Here is a 15,595-nt window from a genome sequence, read left to right as displayed (position 1 = left end):
ACTGTTGCACTTCAGTAGGGATTCGACCAGGAGGTATCAGCTGGTGGGAAAAGATGAAGATACAGAAATAACAATCATCATGGGCAGTGCAGTCGTTAAAGCAACAAAGAGGAAGTTGAGGCAAGAAATGACAAAAACAAATGGGAAGGCAGGAAGCCTACCAAAAAGAGAAGATTGAAAAACTAGAACCAATTTTCCAGACACATAAATAAGATAAAATACATATGAAAAAGAAACAAAAATATCTCTAAGGAGGAATTAAAAATAAGGCACAAAAAACACCCAGGGTACAGAAGCTGAGCAAATAGAAAAAACAAAGACAGAAGATATCCGTCAAAAGCAGTGAACAACTTCTTACCTTCATCCATATCGATAGGATCTGGCCTGGCTGGTTTGGTTTCTGGATTTGGATCAATTTCTCCAGGTTTAAGTTTCCGAGGATCGTCGGCAGTTTCTTCCTCATTGTCTCTCTGAGCAGCTTTGTCCCTAAAAGCACATTGTGTGTATGTCAGAACTGGCTTTGTATTCCCACAGGTGCATAAAAAGCAACCCTTTCTTAAATCTCCCCCAAAACAGATGAAAAATTAAGCTTGTACCATGTATTGTAATTAAACTTGTTATCTAATAATTGAAAAGATTATGAACATGGTAAATTTAGATAAATAACGTTAAATTAGATGAGAGGAACCAACCTAGTGTTATATTACAGCAATAAAATATTATATAAAATACAATACTGACAAAGCCGATGGTAGAAAACTTGGCTCCGGTAACCTTTAACAATGAGGACAAGAAATCAAACCTCGTGGGGAAAAAAAAAAAAAAAAAAAACACTTGAGATGCCTCTTCCTTGAAATTAGACACACTAATTGAAAAGAAACAGTCCTTAAGGGCTTGATTACAAAAGGACTGTCACCTTCGGCACCATGGGAGAAGCAAATGACATATCAATACAACAAATTCTGCACATTTTCCTGCAATGCACCTCCAGCAAAGCACTGTAACTCACAGCAGAAATTCATAGTGCTCCAAACACTGTGCGGCAGTTCTCCCAATAATTGGGGCAATAGTTCTCCACTGGGTTGGCATTAGCTTGGCCAGGTGCAACAGTTTTTCCTCTTCTTCCCGTGACCACTCTGTCTTTTTGATGCTTGGGTCTAGCCATTCGTACCTGTTCAAAAGTGAAAAAAACAAAATGAGGTACAATTCCAAGTTATCCAATGATTTGTCTTGAATTATTTCAAAACAGTCTTTCCCCAAATCATCACAATGACATTTCAAAATCCTGTTATGCGTATTTCAGACATGTTTGGGTTTTTTTCCTATACAAAAGGATATATTACTACACGGTATTTTTATTAAAAAAAAAGTATTTGAGCTTTAAAATGTATTTTTAATCCAGTAATACAGACACTGACTCCTAATCCATTCCCCTGTTCTATTCTAGCAAAGTAAGGAGACAGAAATTTAACTCAGAAAAAGGTAAAAATCTCAATAACCAAAGTTATCAGAAATAAGCTCATTTGGTATGGCTTTCAATGACTGATTCACTCACCTTTAACTGTGCCAGTACAGTTAATTTATGAAGAAATATTTCAATAAATACGTGTACTACTTCAGAAACTAAGCCAGATCAGCTGGATTTTGAAATGGGTTCATGCAGCATCTATTTGCATTAGTTTTAGGCTTCCAATTTTTGACATAAACTGAAATTTCAGTTTCTAAACATTCATCCTCAAGCCAAAACTGCCATTGTCAGAAAATTATCTGAAAGAGAGTTTAGTACCTGACAATTGGACTCGATCCTTGTGGGTCCCTTCCAACTCAGGATATTCCACTAATTCTAATTTTACTTCATTGGAAATACGCGTTTTCATTTAAAACATGTGATACGGAAAAAGAAATCATGTACACACTTAACACGATCCTGCATTTGCTGACAGTCACTGACGAAGTGAACATTTATACTTTTGTTCCCATTACTGTTAATCAACAGCAATTTGTAATATCTACAATAATAGAATCAAACAATCTTAAACTATTGTTCTATTGTGGACATAAATTCATCTGCAGTAGCTTCTAAATTGCCACTAATTACGAACCTCACATTCTGAGTAATGGCATTTGTCACTTACCATCTGGCTTTGCACTGCTTTGCTGATTTCCTGTGCAATAAGGAAGCAATACGAGACCACTGGTTTTTGCCATATTTCATCACAGCTGCTTTCAGAATTTCATCCTTAAAACAAAAACAATTTATATTGTCATGGATCGTGAGCGCTCACAAAGCAGCAAGGCTGAGCTGAAGCAGCCAACACAGTGGGTTTCGTGCAGTTGGCTGAGCCAGTGCAAACAGCATCGCTGCTGCTTTTCCACATTCTACTCTCCAGATGAATGAGGATTTGCATTCCAAAGGCCGCAGAAATCAATACAAGGGATGAAAAAGACAAGAGATGATTACTGGGCCTACTTCACAGGCCTGACAGAGTTCCAAAATGATTAGTTTCAGTGCTCTCTTTATGCACTTTTTTTTAAAGGTTCTGCATTTCTTCCTTGAGAACAGCAATAGAGGTAGAGAAGTGTTTGTCCTTTTGGTGATCGCACAACATTTGGGAAAAAAACAGATACCTTTAGGTGACTTTTTTTAAATAACACCATAAAATTACCTTGTCCTCTTTTTTTTTGCACAGGTTAATGCAAATGGAATCTATCAATTGAATATGCTGTTATGTATAGATATGCTTCATGAAAATGAAGGAACCTTGTACTAAGTTTCTCTTTTCCAAGTAAATCTTAAAATACATCACTTCAGTGTTTAGAGTGTTACACCCACAAGTGCTGATCCTGAAGCCCATAAACTTCTGGGGAAAAATAAATGGATTCAGCCTGGGAGCCAGGCTGCTCATATCCAACAAGCTGCTGGCACAGTTCTGGATTTCACAGCGTTGGGTACCTGTTTTATATTCCAGAAGTCTCTCTCTCCGTTTCCCCAGATAAGCGGATTCACAATTTTTGATGTCTTCAAAGGTCAGAAAGCAGAATTTTAAATGCCTCAAAGCTATTCTTATAGCCTTGTTCACCACAGATGTTTCTCTTCTGTACTCAGTTGTGTTCTGAATCTGTTCAGCTGCACAATGCAGATGCGAGCCATCAGGGACAGATGCTCTGTCCAGCACAGACAGCTCTCAGAGCACACAGCAGCTGTAAATAGATGAGGAGCTCTGGCTTGAGCTGCTACCCGAAACAATTCAGGTCATTTCTATGAAAAGCTCAAAATTACCAAAATGTCTCTAAATCCTCTCTTGTTTTTTGAATTTTACATGGTGTCTTGTGCCATGCTGCAGCCACACCGATGACATTAGCAGGCTTTTTGCAGGCAACCAGTCACTGTCCTGATGACCTGGTACCCACTGCTCCCACTCTGAATATCCATAATGCTGTACATATAATTGAAATATTAATTTAAAAAAATAAACACTAAAATGAGCTATTTCACCTCTGATAAATAAAAAACGGGTGAAATGATGATCTGTTTCTCTTTATAACACCACAATTAGCCAATAATGGCTGAATTTAAGCCCAGGGTAAGTGCATACGACTATTCCTGTCCTCTGTCAGCCTCCAGTGCAGCAGCCTCCTGACACAGAGCTGGTACAGCACAAGGGCTTCAAGGCACATAAAGTACATAAAAGAGTTATTTTCTGTTAATTTTTCTCACTGCTTTCTGAAACTATGTGCATGTCAAGTGTTCAGAGTACACAGTGGCACAGTTCTGGATTTTACAGTGCAGGGTACCTCCTTTTGAACATGCCATCTAATAAATACATTTCAAAGTCTTTATTTTTTGTTATTATTTCCTTACACTATCACTTGCAGTTCTGAAAGCAAGTGATGTCAAAAATGGGAGAGAGTTTTGTTGGTTTTGGAGGGTATTTTGCTGTTTTTCATTTTCCTGAAGGAGACACAGATTCCTGTGTACAAGACACTCGGGGCTGCAGATGACGATCCTGTACACGTCCGCACCAATTCCATCTGAAGGGGTCTTCATGGGGAAGAGATTCCCATGCCCTTGCTTTCCCAGGGAACAAAACCCCTCCCTGTGCAGTACAGAACATGCTCTAGGACCATCTTTCCAGGCTAAACAGGCCCAGTAAATGGGCCTAGGAAAATAGAAGACAGAAGGGAGACCTCATCATTGTGTATAAATATCTGAGGGGAGGGTGTCGAGAGGATGGTGCCGGTCTCTTCTCAGTTGTAATCTCTTGTAGTAGCGTTCAGTGACAGGACAAGAGGCAACGGGCACAAACTGAAGCACAGGAGGTTCCGTCTCAATATGAGGGGGCACTTCGTTACCGTGAGGCTGATGAAGCACTGAGACAGGTTGCCCTGAGAGGTTGTGGAGTCTCCTTCTCTGGAGATATTCAAAACCCACCTGGATGCCATCTTGCGCAATGTGCTCAGGGTGACCCTGCTTGGCAGGGGGTTGAACTAGGTGATCTTCAGAGGTCACAGAATGGCCAAGGTTGGAAGAGACCTCCAGAGATCATTTCATACACACACACAACCCCCTCAAACAGGGTTACCTAGAGCATGTTACACACATCACCCCTTGTATTTACATGTATACCCATTATCCTTTATCCTATCACTGGACAGCACTAAGAAGAGTTGGGACCCATCCTCTTTACATGGTCCCCTCAGGTATTTATAGAGGTTGATAGGATCCCCTCTCAATCTCTGCTAAGCTAAACAGGTGCAGCTCACTTAGTCTTTCCTCATAGTATAGATGCTCCAATCCTTTAATCGTCTTTGTAGCTTTACGGTGGACCCTGTTCTACATTCCCCTTGTACTGGGGAGCCCAGAACTGTACACAGCATTCCAGGTGTGGCCTCACCAGTGCTGAGTGGAGGGGGAGGATCACCTCCCTTGACCTGCTGTCCACACTACTCCTGATGAGGATACCGCTGGCCTTCATAGCAACAAGGGCACACTGCTGGCTTGTGGTTAACTCATCCACTAAGACCCCCAAGGCCCTCTCTGCAGGGCTGCTCTCCAGCAGGTCAGCGCCCAGTCTGCACTGGGTTGTTCCTCCCCATGTGCAGGACCCTGCACTGAACCTCAGGAGGTTCCTCTCCAACCTTGGCCATTCTGTGATCTCTGAAGACAACAGAGCCCACACATATCCCTCAACTACTGCGCAGGTGGTTCATCTGTGGTGCAGAGGCGAGCCTACTGAGCACGGCTGAGCTTCCTCCGCTCCCCAGCACGCAGCCTTTGGGCTGCCCACAGGAGGGCTACGAAGGTGATGAGGGTCTGGAGAAAAAGGCATGTGAGGAGCAGCTGAGGTGCCTTGGTTTGTTCAGCCCAGAGCAGAGCGGGCCGAGGGGAGGCCTCATGGCGGCCTGCAGCTCCCTCATGAGGGGAGCGGAGGGGCAGGCGCTGAGCTCTGCTCTCTGGGGACACCCCAGCAGCCGCCGCCCCCCCCCCCAGGCGCCATGTTCCGCACCACGTGACCACCCCCCCCGCCCCTCCGCCCGCGCCTGCGCAGTGCTGCCGCGCAGCCCCTCCCCCACACCGCTGAGGGCTGAGCCGTGAGGGGGGCACAGGGAGGACTGGGGGGGGTTAAAGCAAACCGGGCCCTACCTCGGTGTTCCGCCACACGCCGCCCTTGATCATAATCCGCGGCATCTTGGCGGCGAAGAGGGGCCCGAGGGGCTTAGCGGAGAAACGAGCGGCGGGACGGCAGCAGCGGCTGCGGCGGGGCCGGGCCTGCACCCAGCGCAGGCGCCGCTCGCCTTCTGCGCATGCGCGGAGCGGGGAGGGCGGGGGCTGCGCGGCGAGGGGGCTTGCGCATGCGCACAGTGGCGGGAGGGGGGAGCGGGGAGAGAGAGCGGGAGTTGACGCTCAGCGCATGCGCACAGCGGTGCCCGCCCCCCCCCGCGGGGAACTGCGCTGTGGCGGCGCTGAGGGGAGTGGAAGGCGGGAAGGATTGGAACGCCTCAGCCCTCAGCTCGTCGGGGCGGTTTCTGCTTTCTCTTGCCGTTTCTTTCTCCTCTGCTAAATAAATAATAAATAATAATTTTTAAAAAACGCGTACAGGGAGGTCGTCAGCTCTTAAAGGAGCTCTCAAATTCCTTAAGTTGTGTCAAATTCCCGAAGGGATAAGAAGGGGGGGGAGAGGAGGAGGCAGCAGGTGGCCAGGTTTCACCGACGTTCATGGTGTAGGAGCAATTAGAAAAAAAAATAAACTCAAAACCAAACCAAAACAACTGCTATTTACATTGACACACTGTAACTGAAACAAAAATTGAGATAGCAAGGCATGGTGACATCCAGATTTTAACTGCCGTTAAATCTGCCATCCTCCTTCACTCAAGGTTTTGTAACCAAATCACTTCATCCACATCAGTTTCTGACCCCAAAGTAACCCCTACAGCCCCCTCCCCCTGCAACAGGGGGACCAAGCCCCACGTCCCTCACTTCTCTTCTCCCTGTCAGCCTTTCAGCCTTTTACTACCACCCCAAATGTGTGAATTTTGTGTGGAAAATGTGTCATGGACAAAGCGTCCATCCTGCCAATGTCAGGGCAGTCCCTGCTGTCCGCCCTCACAGTTTCAGAACTATACTTCTTTCCTCATGCTCCTTAGCAGGTATTCTTGCCACCTTCTTCCCCAAATTTTGTCAATAAATCCCCACACAAAGGAAATTATTAAAATAAAGTAAATTGTATGCAAAGTGGTGTTGGTTCTAGGTGGGTGCTACATTATCCTTGTAGATATCCTTCTATCCTGGCTAGAAAGGCTTTCAAACCCTCCAGAAGGGTTTATATTAGCTCAGACATTGTAAAAATGGCTTTACCAAGAAGTCCATGGAGAAGGAAGGTTTCGTTACTAGATTGCAGTTACCACTGCTTGCATGAGCAGCTGAAGGAAGTTCCAGTATCCCAAGGGTTGTAGTAAATGGAGTTTTATCAGTCACTAGTGGGTTCCCCAGGGCTCCATTTTATGCCCAATTCTCTTCAATGTTTAGATAAATAATCTGGATTCAGGAGTCAAGTAAATACTTAAGTACTAAATAAATTTGCAGAATATACTGAATAAGGAGAAGCTGTTGACTTCCCCAGGGGCAGAGAGGCCTTGCAGAGATCTTGACAAATTAGAGCTGGGCAATCACCAACTGCATGAAGTTCAACCACAGCAAGAGCCAGATTCTGCTCCTGGAACAGGGCAGCTCTGGTTGTACGTACAGACTGGGGGAGGAGAGACAGCATGGGGAAAGGCATCTCCATGCTGGAAGGAGCAGCATGGGGAAAGGGACTGGGGGGGTTCTAGCTGACAGCAAGTTGGATCTGAGCCAGTAGCAAATCCTGGCAGCCAGGAGGGCCAGAAAATTAAGCAAATATTTTGGACCAAACAGAAAACTTCACAGGATGTTTTAGGAGAGGCTCAGCTTCTTTTTTAAAAAAAGTCTAGAAGGACACCTTTAGCTACCAATAATAATTTTAAAAGAAACAAACAAACAAACAAACATGGACAGCCAATGTCCTTATTTTAAAATGAATATGCCTTTGTATTCAAATACCTCTGACTTGACAGACAATCATTTTCAATGCCCAAACATCCAGTGCACTGCATCAAGAACAGAGGGGAAGCTCAGGAGTCATGAAATACTTTACTGAATCTTTTATTAGAGTCAATCACCTGGAATATTTATTTTCTACAAACTCAAGTTCCATCTGAAAATGTCTTCTACTCCTTACTTGCAACTAAAAGAAACTTCTACTGTTAGCGAGCCCTTTTTAGAAAAATTTCTATAGCAAATTTATCACCCTTAAATCGGTCTCCTCCTTCTCTGTTGTACAACATAGTTTTTCATAACTATTCTTCACATTCAGCTTCCCTATCTCATATAATGTATGGGCTGCAATTCTCTTTACCATTTTTGTTTCTTCTTTGCACGTGTTCTTTTGAATTTTTCAAGTGATCAGAACCATACAGTAAGCCAGGTAAAAGTTCTTCCATGCCTGCATGATACCATTAATATTTCCCAGAAACATTCATATTAGGATAGTGCTTTTCTTTCTCACAAGTGCATCAGCTGGATAGCTCAATCATTTTGAAATCTGAATCCTTCTCGTTTCCAAATAGTGACTTCCCAGCTTATAGTAAAAACATCTGCAACCACTGGGGTTCACAGACACAGATACTGACTTGTCTGACTACTGAAACTCGAGAACTAGATCACTTAATAAATACCTTTGTTGGTCTGGCCTTAAATACATGCATCAATTCATGAGCTTCCATCCACTCCTGGAAAACTGTTTTCCTACGTCACCAGAAAGCTTCAATATATTATCTGTATTTATAAAGAAAATCATAAACTTGAGCAAAGTAAAATAGCAGTGGCAATTTCATGTTTACATCGTGTAAATTAAACTGTAAGCTTACTCTGCTGTTCTGTGGTCTGAGCTGCAGCATTAGGGAAAATAAGTATTATCCCAATTATTCAAGAATTATGAATTTTAAGAATTATGCAATAATTCCCAATATGCAATTCATTTTCTTTCCTTACACAAGAGGGTAACAGCGCTTTTATAAATCCCACTGAACGTACAGTCAGTGCTGTCTGCGCAAAAGTTTCTATCACCATACAATTCCATAGGACAAGCATTTGCCTAGATTTGAACACAGAGTGGAAGAAACATCCAGCTCAGCCTTCACCATAACATATAAAAGTGCCGTTTGGCTTGAGCAGTTCTTACACGTGATATTACAGATATACAATAAATCTCTTTAACAAATAAGTTTTACAGTTCAAGCTAGGTGCTAAGGTTTGCAACGTAAATAGAATTTTTTGCTATATGTCACCAGAAAGGCTCTTCGAAAAGAACATTATCTATTCTAAGAAACAGAACACAGCTGACTACCAGCCTGAGAAAAGCAAAGGCAGTTTATACTGAACTAATATTAGCCATCTACATAAAGCTTGTCAAGATTAACTTAAGGATTCTCAGTATCATAAAATATCTCATTCCGGGTATTACTACTTCTGTGAGACTACTCAGAGAATTACCCGGAGCAACTGCATACTCAATGAGCTGCCTAATTCATATTTTACATATACACACATGTACAGAAAACATCTTCCTATCCCTGTAACCTGTAGTGAGATTAAATTCATGTACCTGTAATTTTTTGAGACACTGATTTGTTCTCTTGCAGGTGTTACAGGAGAATCCGGTAGCAGGGAATAAAACTCAGAGCAGATGGGAGTAAGCCTCCAAACCTACAGACGATTCATAACTGAAAAATTATTACTATACAGCATGATGTGCACTTCCATCCCTCCCTTTAAACATTCTTTCAGTTAAACAGGTTGTTTTGTTTTGTTTTTTAAAGAAAATAAATGGAGCAAAGTAACTGTTTACACAGACGAATATAGGCCAAACCATAACTTTGACCTCTTGGAATATAAAGGTTACCCAGGAATGAAGAGGCACCTCCAAGATCTTCTTCAGCACAACCTACACTAGAAACTAAAGCTCCCAGCAGAACCTAGAGCAAAGAAGCATCCCGAGTTTCCCTCTCTTGACCAAAACACTGCACGCACCCGTTATCAGCCAGCATTTCAAGTACAGCAGAGGAATGTACAACAATGAACAATTCTGAGACACGTACAGTTCTCAAGACCTGAGTGCCAGCTTGCAAATCTCAAGCTTATCTACCAAGGTCACGTTGCTGGTATTGTTCTTTGAGAAGCTTTTTGTCAGACAGCACCACATTACAGAGCTGTAACGCTACGCTTGAATTTTTTTTTGTGCACTTTGGCATGCTTTTGGAAAGCTCTTTTATCTACCGTAGAAAAGTCACACTTTCTGCAGTACAGCTTCAAGTGAGTCAGCACGTGGCGCTTCAGGTGGCTCGACGTGCGGAAAGCGACGCCACACTGCATGCACTCGAACGGCTTCTCCCCGGTATGAATTCTTAAGTGCTGCTTCAAGTTGCTGTTGTGGACCGTGGTATAGCCACACTCTTCACACGTGTATGTTTTGACAGGGAGAGGTTTTTGCTCGTAGAGACACACAGCAGAGGAGCTTTCGCTAACTGAGTGCAAAGCCAGGTGCCGTTTCAAGGACAGCCATTTGTCTGTGGAGTAGTCACACTTCCTGCACTTGAGGTGCTCCATATTAAAATGGATCACTGTGTGTCGCTTCAGGTGACTGGAGGTGCGGAACTCCTTTTGGCAAATGCTGCAGCTGTAAGGTTTCTCACCTGTGTGAGTCCTTACGTGTAGTTTAAGGTTGCTTAAAATGTAAGTGGCATAGTCACACTCCGCACACTGATAGAATCGGGGCTCACTCTGTGCCAGCAAATCATTTCCGTCATCCCTCTGGATAGCTGTCTGCTCTCCATAGACTTCTGAACCAAGCATGTAATGGACACTGCTTGAACCCTCCAAGGAACCAAAACTTCTTTCTGGACACAGACCTATGTGCATTTCAGGATGCAATCCAAGATTCTCCTCTAAACGGCTATCCATGTAGAGGCAACGGCCAAATTCATACTGATTCTCTACATGAAGAAGCCTGTGTCTCTGCAAATGGTTTGAAGTTTTAAATGTCTTATTGCATTCTTGGCACACAAACGGTCCTGTATCTGCGTGCATTTTGAGGTGCAGCTTAAAGTTGCTATGAACAGCAGTAGCATAATCACAGAATTGGCACTGGTACGTTTTAAACGTAGACAACCTGGAAGGCCACGTATCCTCAGATGTGTAATATGCAGCATCTTCATCATCTTCAGCTTGCCAATCATCATCTTTGAATTGCCACTGAGAGTAATCAGGGTTGAACAGAGGGTCTTCTTTGCACACTACAGTGTCCATTTTGTATGAATCCAGAACTTCTGATCTACTCCCAAAAATAGGTAAAGTGTTGCTTCCATAGCTGCTTTCAGGAAATATGTTTCCAGAGTACATTTTCTTATCCTCCTGCACATCATCTGCCTGCTCAAAGTCTACTTCTGAAGCCAGCATTTTACACATTCCCCCAGTGAGACTATTATCTTTCTCAGAAGCACAGTCCTGGGAATCGCAGTCAAATTCAAACACTTCGCTTTTATATTCATTGCTCTGATTCGTATAACCACTATCAGTCACCTTAAACTGTTTGTGAAATTTCTTATGAAAGCTGAGATGTCTTCTCGTGTAAAACACAATGTTACACTCATCACACGTGTAACTCTTTGAAGGTCTTCGACTTCTCTTTCTTTCACGTACAAAGCCGAGCTGTGGCCCTTGGCATGTTCCTTCGCCTGCGTGCAATCTTCTGTGCCTCTTTAACCCGCTGGTGCTTGTGAATGCTGACTGGCAGAACTCGCAGGAGTACGGTTTAGCCCCTGTATGTATGTAGCTGTGCCTCACCATGCTTGCAAAATATAATGAAAAAAAGGTACAGAACCTGCATTTGTACAGCTCATAGCCAGCGTGCCAGTACATGTGATTTAACATGTAGGATAAGCTAATGCAGGTGTAATCGCACTGGGGACACTGGTAAGGTGGTCTCTCTTGATGCCCCTTCATGTGATGAATAAAAATCCTGGGATTTGATGAACCAAAAAGACAAAGTCTGCAGGAAAAAATAACTGGAACGCCCAGAGATGTAAAGTCCCTTTCAATTTTGATGAAAAACTTCTCATATTTGCTTTCTTTTTTCTTGGTCTCTGATTTTCGTTCTTCAGTTCTTCTTTGTCTAACTTTTCTAGCATTCATTCTATTTTTTCTTGCCTTTTGCAACCTATTCATTTTCTTATGAAACTTAATGTGGTTCTTCAGGTTGACAGAAAAGAAAAAGGTCCTTTTACAAAAGCAGCATTTATGAATTTTTTTATCTTTATGAGCTGAATGAATGTGTCTCTTCAGAAGTGCAGCACATGTATATACAGAACTACAAAACCTGCATTTAAAATTTATTTTTTCATGCTTATTTATAGAACAAGATGCTTTAGAAAAAGGTTTGATGTTCATACTGGGCCATGCTAAACCTTCTTGCTGGCCCTGTATTTCATCTGGGTTTTCATGAGGAGAAACAATATATTGTTGCTGATGTCTTTTTTTAGAAAATGGTGTTAATGACTTATAAACATGCTCTTCGGTCGCATTTGATTCATCAGAAATAGAGGCATTCATCTCCAAGTCCCCTAAATCTTTCACCAATTCTTCTGAAGTAGGGGAATATCTATTAGCAAACAGAGCAGGATGACTCTGGGTAGGTTCCGGTTCTTCTTTCAAGATATGTTCCAAAACTGAACTCGGGGCTTCAAATTTACTTCTCTTACTTGCTTTGTCGTTAGCTTCATTACTTCCATTGAATGAAGAATCAGTATCTATGGGGATAAAAAGTCATACGCATGACATGTCATACAACAACCGATGTTCAGAATTAATTGGTAGCAATAATCCCAAATAGCCGAATGTATATCACCTTGCTATACATGCACGCTGTTCACCTTCATTTTCCTATCTCTACTTCTCTCCTAATGTCTCTCCCCACTTGCCCACAGCCTTCCTCCAATATTTAAATCATGTTTGAAGAGAAGAAATCCTTGTTGGATTCTTACTGGAAGGAAATCCTTCTTTCACTTCATCTTTTCACTCTTTTGTCTTCTCAGAGCTCTGAATTTCACAAGACAAACGTAATCTATGCAGACTTTTTGCAGAGCCTTATGCCAGAATTGCTGTCGAAGCGCTGCCACTCAACTGCACTAGGGCTCAGTTCTTCAAATAGCCGTTTGCACGGTGCACACATGATGCTCCTTTTGCTATCCTGTCTGTCAGGAGTACAAGTAGTCCTGCTATTTCTTTATGCCTTTTCTAGTACCTGACAGGAAAATGAGAAGTACCCCAAATTTATATTTTCAGATCTTTTCCCCCCTTTTGTCTCAGGCAGCCCTTTCACAAAGTGTGGCAGATTATAACAGTACGAATTTCGTTCCACTATTTTTCACATCAGTCGTCCATAAAAGAACCATGCATACTCATCTTTTCCTGCTGCATATGATAAAAATCTATATTAGAACGATTAATCTAAAATAAATTATTTTGAATTATTCCTGTTTTTCCACCCATTTCAGGCTTGAGATTTACTGGATTTCTTCAACCCCCGCACTAATCTTATTAACCAGTTACCTTCCACTTTAACAGTTGCCTCCATCTCCGTGAGGATTTCCAGTTGTTTCTCTTGGGTTCCAGCAGAAAGAACATTTGCAACATCAGCACATTCTTCTTCATCTCTGCACACTGCTGCTAATGCCAACTGTTCACAGGTGTTGACGGTCACATCTCCACCCTCACTGTCAGCGGCCGAGAAGAGAGGAATCTTCTGACAAGCATAATTATCAACACCTTTCCGATCACTGGTTTCATTTATCTCATTAAGGTCTGCTTTGCGAGGTGACGTCGGCAATACATTCAGATTGCACTTATCTTTGCTTGTGTCACACTGATCACTTCGGGATAATGTCAACTCATTACACAAACTCTCATCAATCCGTTTTTCTTCAGGGTATTCCATACAATTATCCTTATTTGCAGCAATCTCTTTTCCTTCCAAAATGCTTAAACCACTACTGGCATCTGAAGGCGCTGGGTCGCTTTTTAGGAGAACGTTGGTACTGAAGCCTGCCTCCTGCTTCAGCTCAGGAACAGTCACTGCTTGCTCCTCAGCTTCATTATAGAGACAATCCTCATCGCTCAGCACTAAGATTGTTATCGGGAGCATGATTTCAAAGACATCCGACTCTGAGAAGAGAAACACACGGCGTTAAGAAGCAAACAACTTTGACGGCGCAGATCTCCACGCTGCAGCCCGTGGAGGAGCCCCCGGGGGAGCAGGTGGCTGTGGCCTGGAGGAGGCTGCGGCCCATGGAGAGCCCCCGCAGGAGCAGGCCCCGGGCCGGAGCTGCAGCCCGCGGAGAGGAGCCCACGCAGGAGCAGGGGTCTGGGGGGAGCTGTGGGGGACCCGTGCTGGAGCAGTTTGCTCCTGATAGACCCACAGCGCGCTGCGCATGCGCACTCCCGTTCCGCCGCCATATTCTGTCCCCCCGTCTCCCGTCCCCTCAGCCCAGCGCGGCCCGCCCCGCCTCGCCAGCCGCTCCGCACCCCCTTACACAGCACGTACCGCTCTCCACCGCCGGAGCGAGTCCCGCCGGGCCCAGCCCCGCCGGGCCCAGCCCCGCCGGCTCCTCCGCCGCCATCCCCGGGCCCAGCCCGGGCGCAGCCCGCCCCGCGATGCCAACGAGCAAGCCCCGCTCCGCCTCCATTACGGCCCCACTGCGCATGCGCACAGCGCGCAGTTCCTGGGAGGGGAGGGGGAGGAGGTGGGGGGTGGTGTCGGCTGATTGGAGGGAGCCGCGTGGGGGCGTGGCCTCATGAGTGAGGCGCGGGGTGGGGGCGGGGCTTGGGCTTGGGGGCGGGGCCTAATTGTGGCGGGCTGCCCGCCTCCCTGAGGGGGCTGCGCCCCCGCACCAAAATGGCTGCCTGAGGGGTGGGTGCTGGGCAGTGCCCGCCCGCGGGGAGCTCAAATGTTTTGTAACATCTGTCCCGGTCCGTTCTGTTTAAAAGGCAGCGAAGGAAATAAATCGAGTTAAAAAGCAGTTCAGTAGTGAAATCAGTCACATTTACCCTAAAAACATATTAATATACATATATCACGATAACGTATCAACTGATCCCATGAGTTCTCAAGTGCTGCTGGCAGCAAACCCTCAGTCCCTTGTGCATGCTAACGGGTACATAACCATGCAGACTGGTTTGCCTGTACGTGCTGGTAGCTTTTATTCCAGAAGCCCACACTTAAAAACAAGGTGGCTTGTCCTGAAGGCGGGGCTGCAGCCTCCTGTTAACAGATGGTGAGGTGAAACTCCAGCTCAGTTAACAACAAACGGCTGAAATACCTGCCTTTCGCCAGCCGTTGCAGGCAATATTCCATCCCGTAAATTCAGTCTGTGTGGCGCAGGTGGCATGGTGATATTTTCAAATAGGAGCGACAGAGCCTCTATTTTTGACAGAGCCTCTGGGCTCTGTCAATAAATAAATAAATAAATACTAAAAAATAAAGAAAACTACGAATTAAGCAAAGGTGAGAGGAATATTGTGTAATGAATCTCGTACACAGTTAGAAGATTTGTGAGCAACAGCTGCCAGGATGGGCTGGATGTCTTGCCTGGACTTTTGCCTGTCATAGCAATCCATAGGACAACCTTCTTTTCTTCCTAATGGGGGGAAAACAAACAAAAAAAAATATTACCAGAGTCTTCCTGCCAGAACTGGCTGAATCGCCACAAGAGGGCTCTGCGGCCACGAGTTCAGTCTAAGGCTCTGCAACGAAAAAACAAAATGAAAATACATGGGAGATCGCAAATAATCTTGTCCCCATTTAGCCAGTCCTGTGGAAAGGGAGGCAAATAATGAATTTCAAGTAGAAAGTGAGGAAAAATACATCTCATCAGTTGTGATTATCAAAGCTAAGAGGTAATAACCCACACACTTGCTCTTCCCATTCACAGCTGTCTCAAAATGCACAAAACCCAGCTGTGA

At 44.3% G+C, this 15,595-nt stretch overlaps 2 protein-coding genes across 3 annotated transcripts in view; both read right to left on the bottom strand.

Annotated features, from left to right (window-relative positions):
* The window catches only part of CDC5L (cell division cycle 5 like), a 34,416-nt gene extending 28,610 nt beyond the window's left edge, over positions 1 to 5,806 (bottom strand). The window contains exons 1-4 of one of the 2 annotated variants that reach the window (XM_068678791.1): positions 5,645 to 5,806; positions 2,136 to 2,239; positions 1,010 to 1,171; positions 359 to 486 (exon numbers count right to left, since the gene is read on the bottom strand). In XM_068678791.1, coding sequence (XP_068534892.1) covers positions 359 to 486; positions 1,010 to 1,171; positions 2,136 to 2,239; positions 5,645 to 5,689 — 439 coding nt within the window. In that variant the 5' untranslated portion in view covers positions 5,690 to 5,806. Of the gene's footprint in view, positions 1 to 358; positions 487 to 1,009; positions 1,172 to 1,555; positions 1,768 to 2,135; positions 2,240 to 5,644 lie in introns of those variants that run through there. The other variant, XM_068678792.1, reaches the window with a different exon arrangement.
* A 1,862-nt stretch (positions 5,807 to 7,668) lies between these two features.
* Positions 7,669 to 14,351, bottom strand: LOC137854853 (zinc finger protein 11-like). The gene is made up of 3 exons (XM_068678790.1): positions 14,178 to 14,351; positions 13,187 to 13,798; positions 7,669 to 12,384 (listed from the first exon to the last, which is right to left on the bottom strand). The coding sequence occupies exons 1-3, from the start codon at positions 14,335 to 14,337 to the stop codon at positions 9,782 to 9,784; spliced, it is 3,375 nt and encodes a 1,124-aa protein (XP_068534891.1). The 5' UTR covers positions 14,338 to 14,351; the 3' UTR covers positions 7,669 to 9,781.
* Positions 14,352 to 15,595: the final 1,244 nt, after the last annotated feature.

The sequence above is a fragment of the Anas acuta genome, chromosome 3 (genome assembly GCF_963932015.1).
Source record: "Anas acuta chromosome 3, bAnaAcu1.1, whole genome shotgun sequence".
Classification (NCBI taxonomy): Eukaryota; Metazoa; Chordata; class Aves; order Anseriformes; family Anatidae; genus Anas; species Anas acuta.
This window is presented reverse-complemented; position numbering and strand designations above follow the sequence as displayed.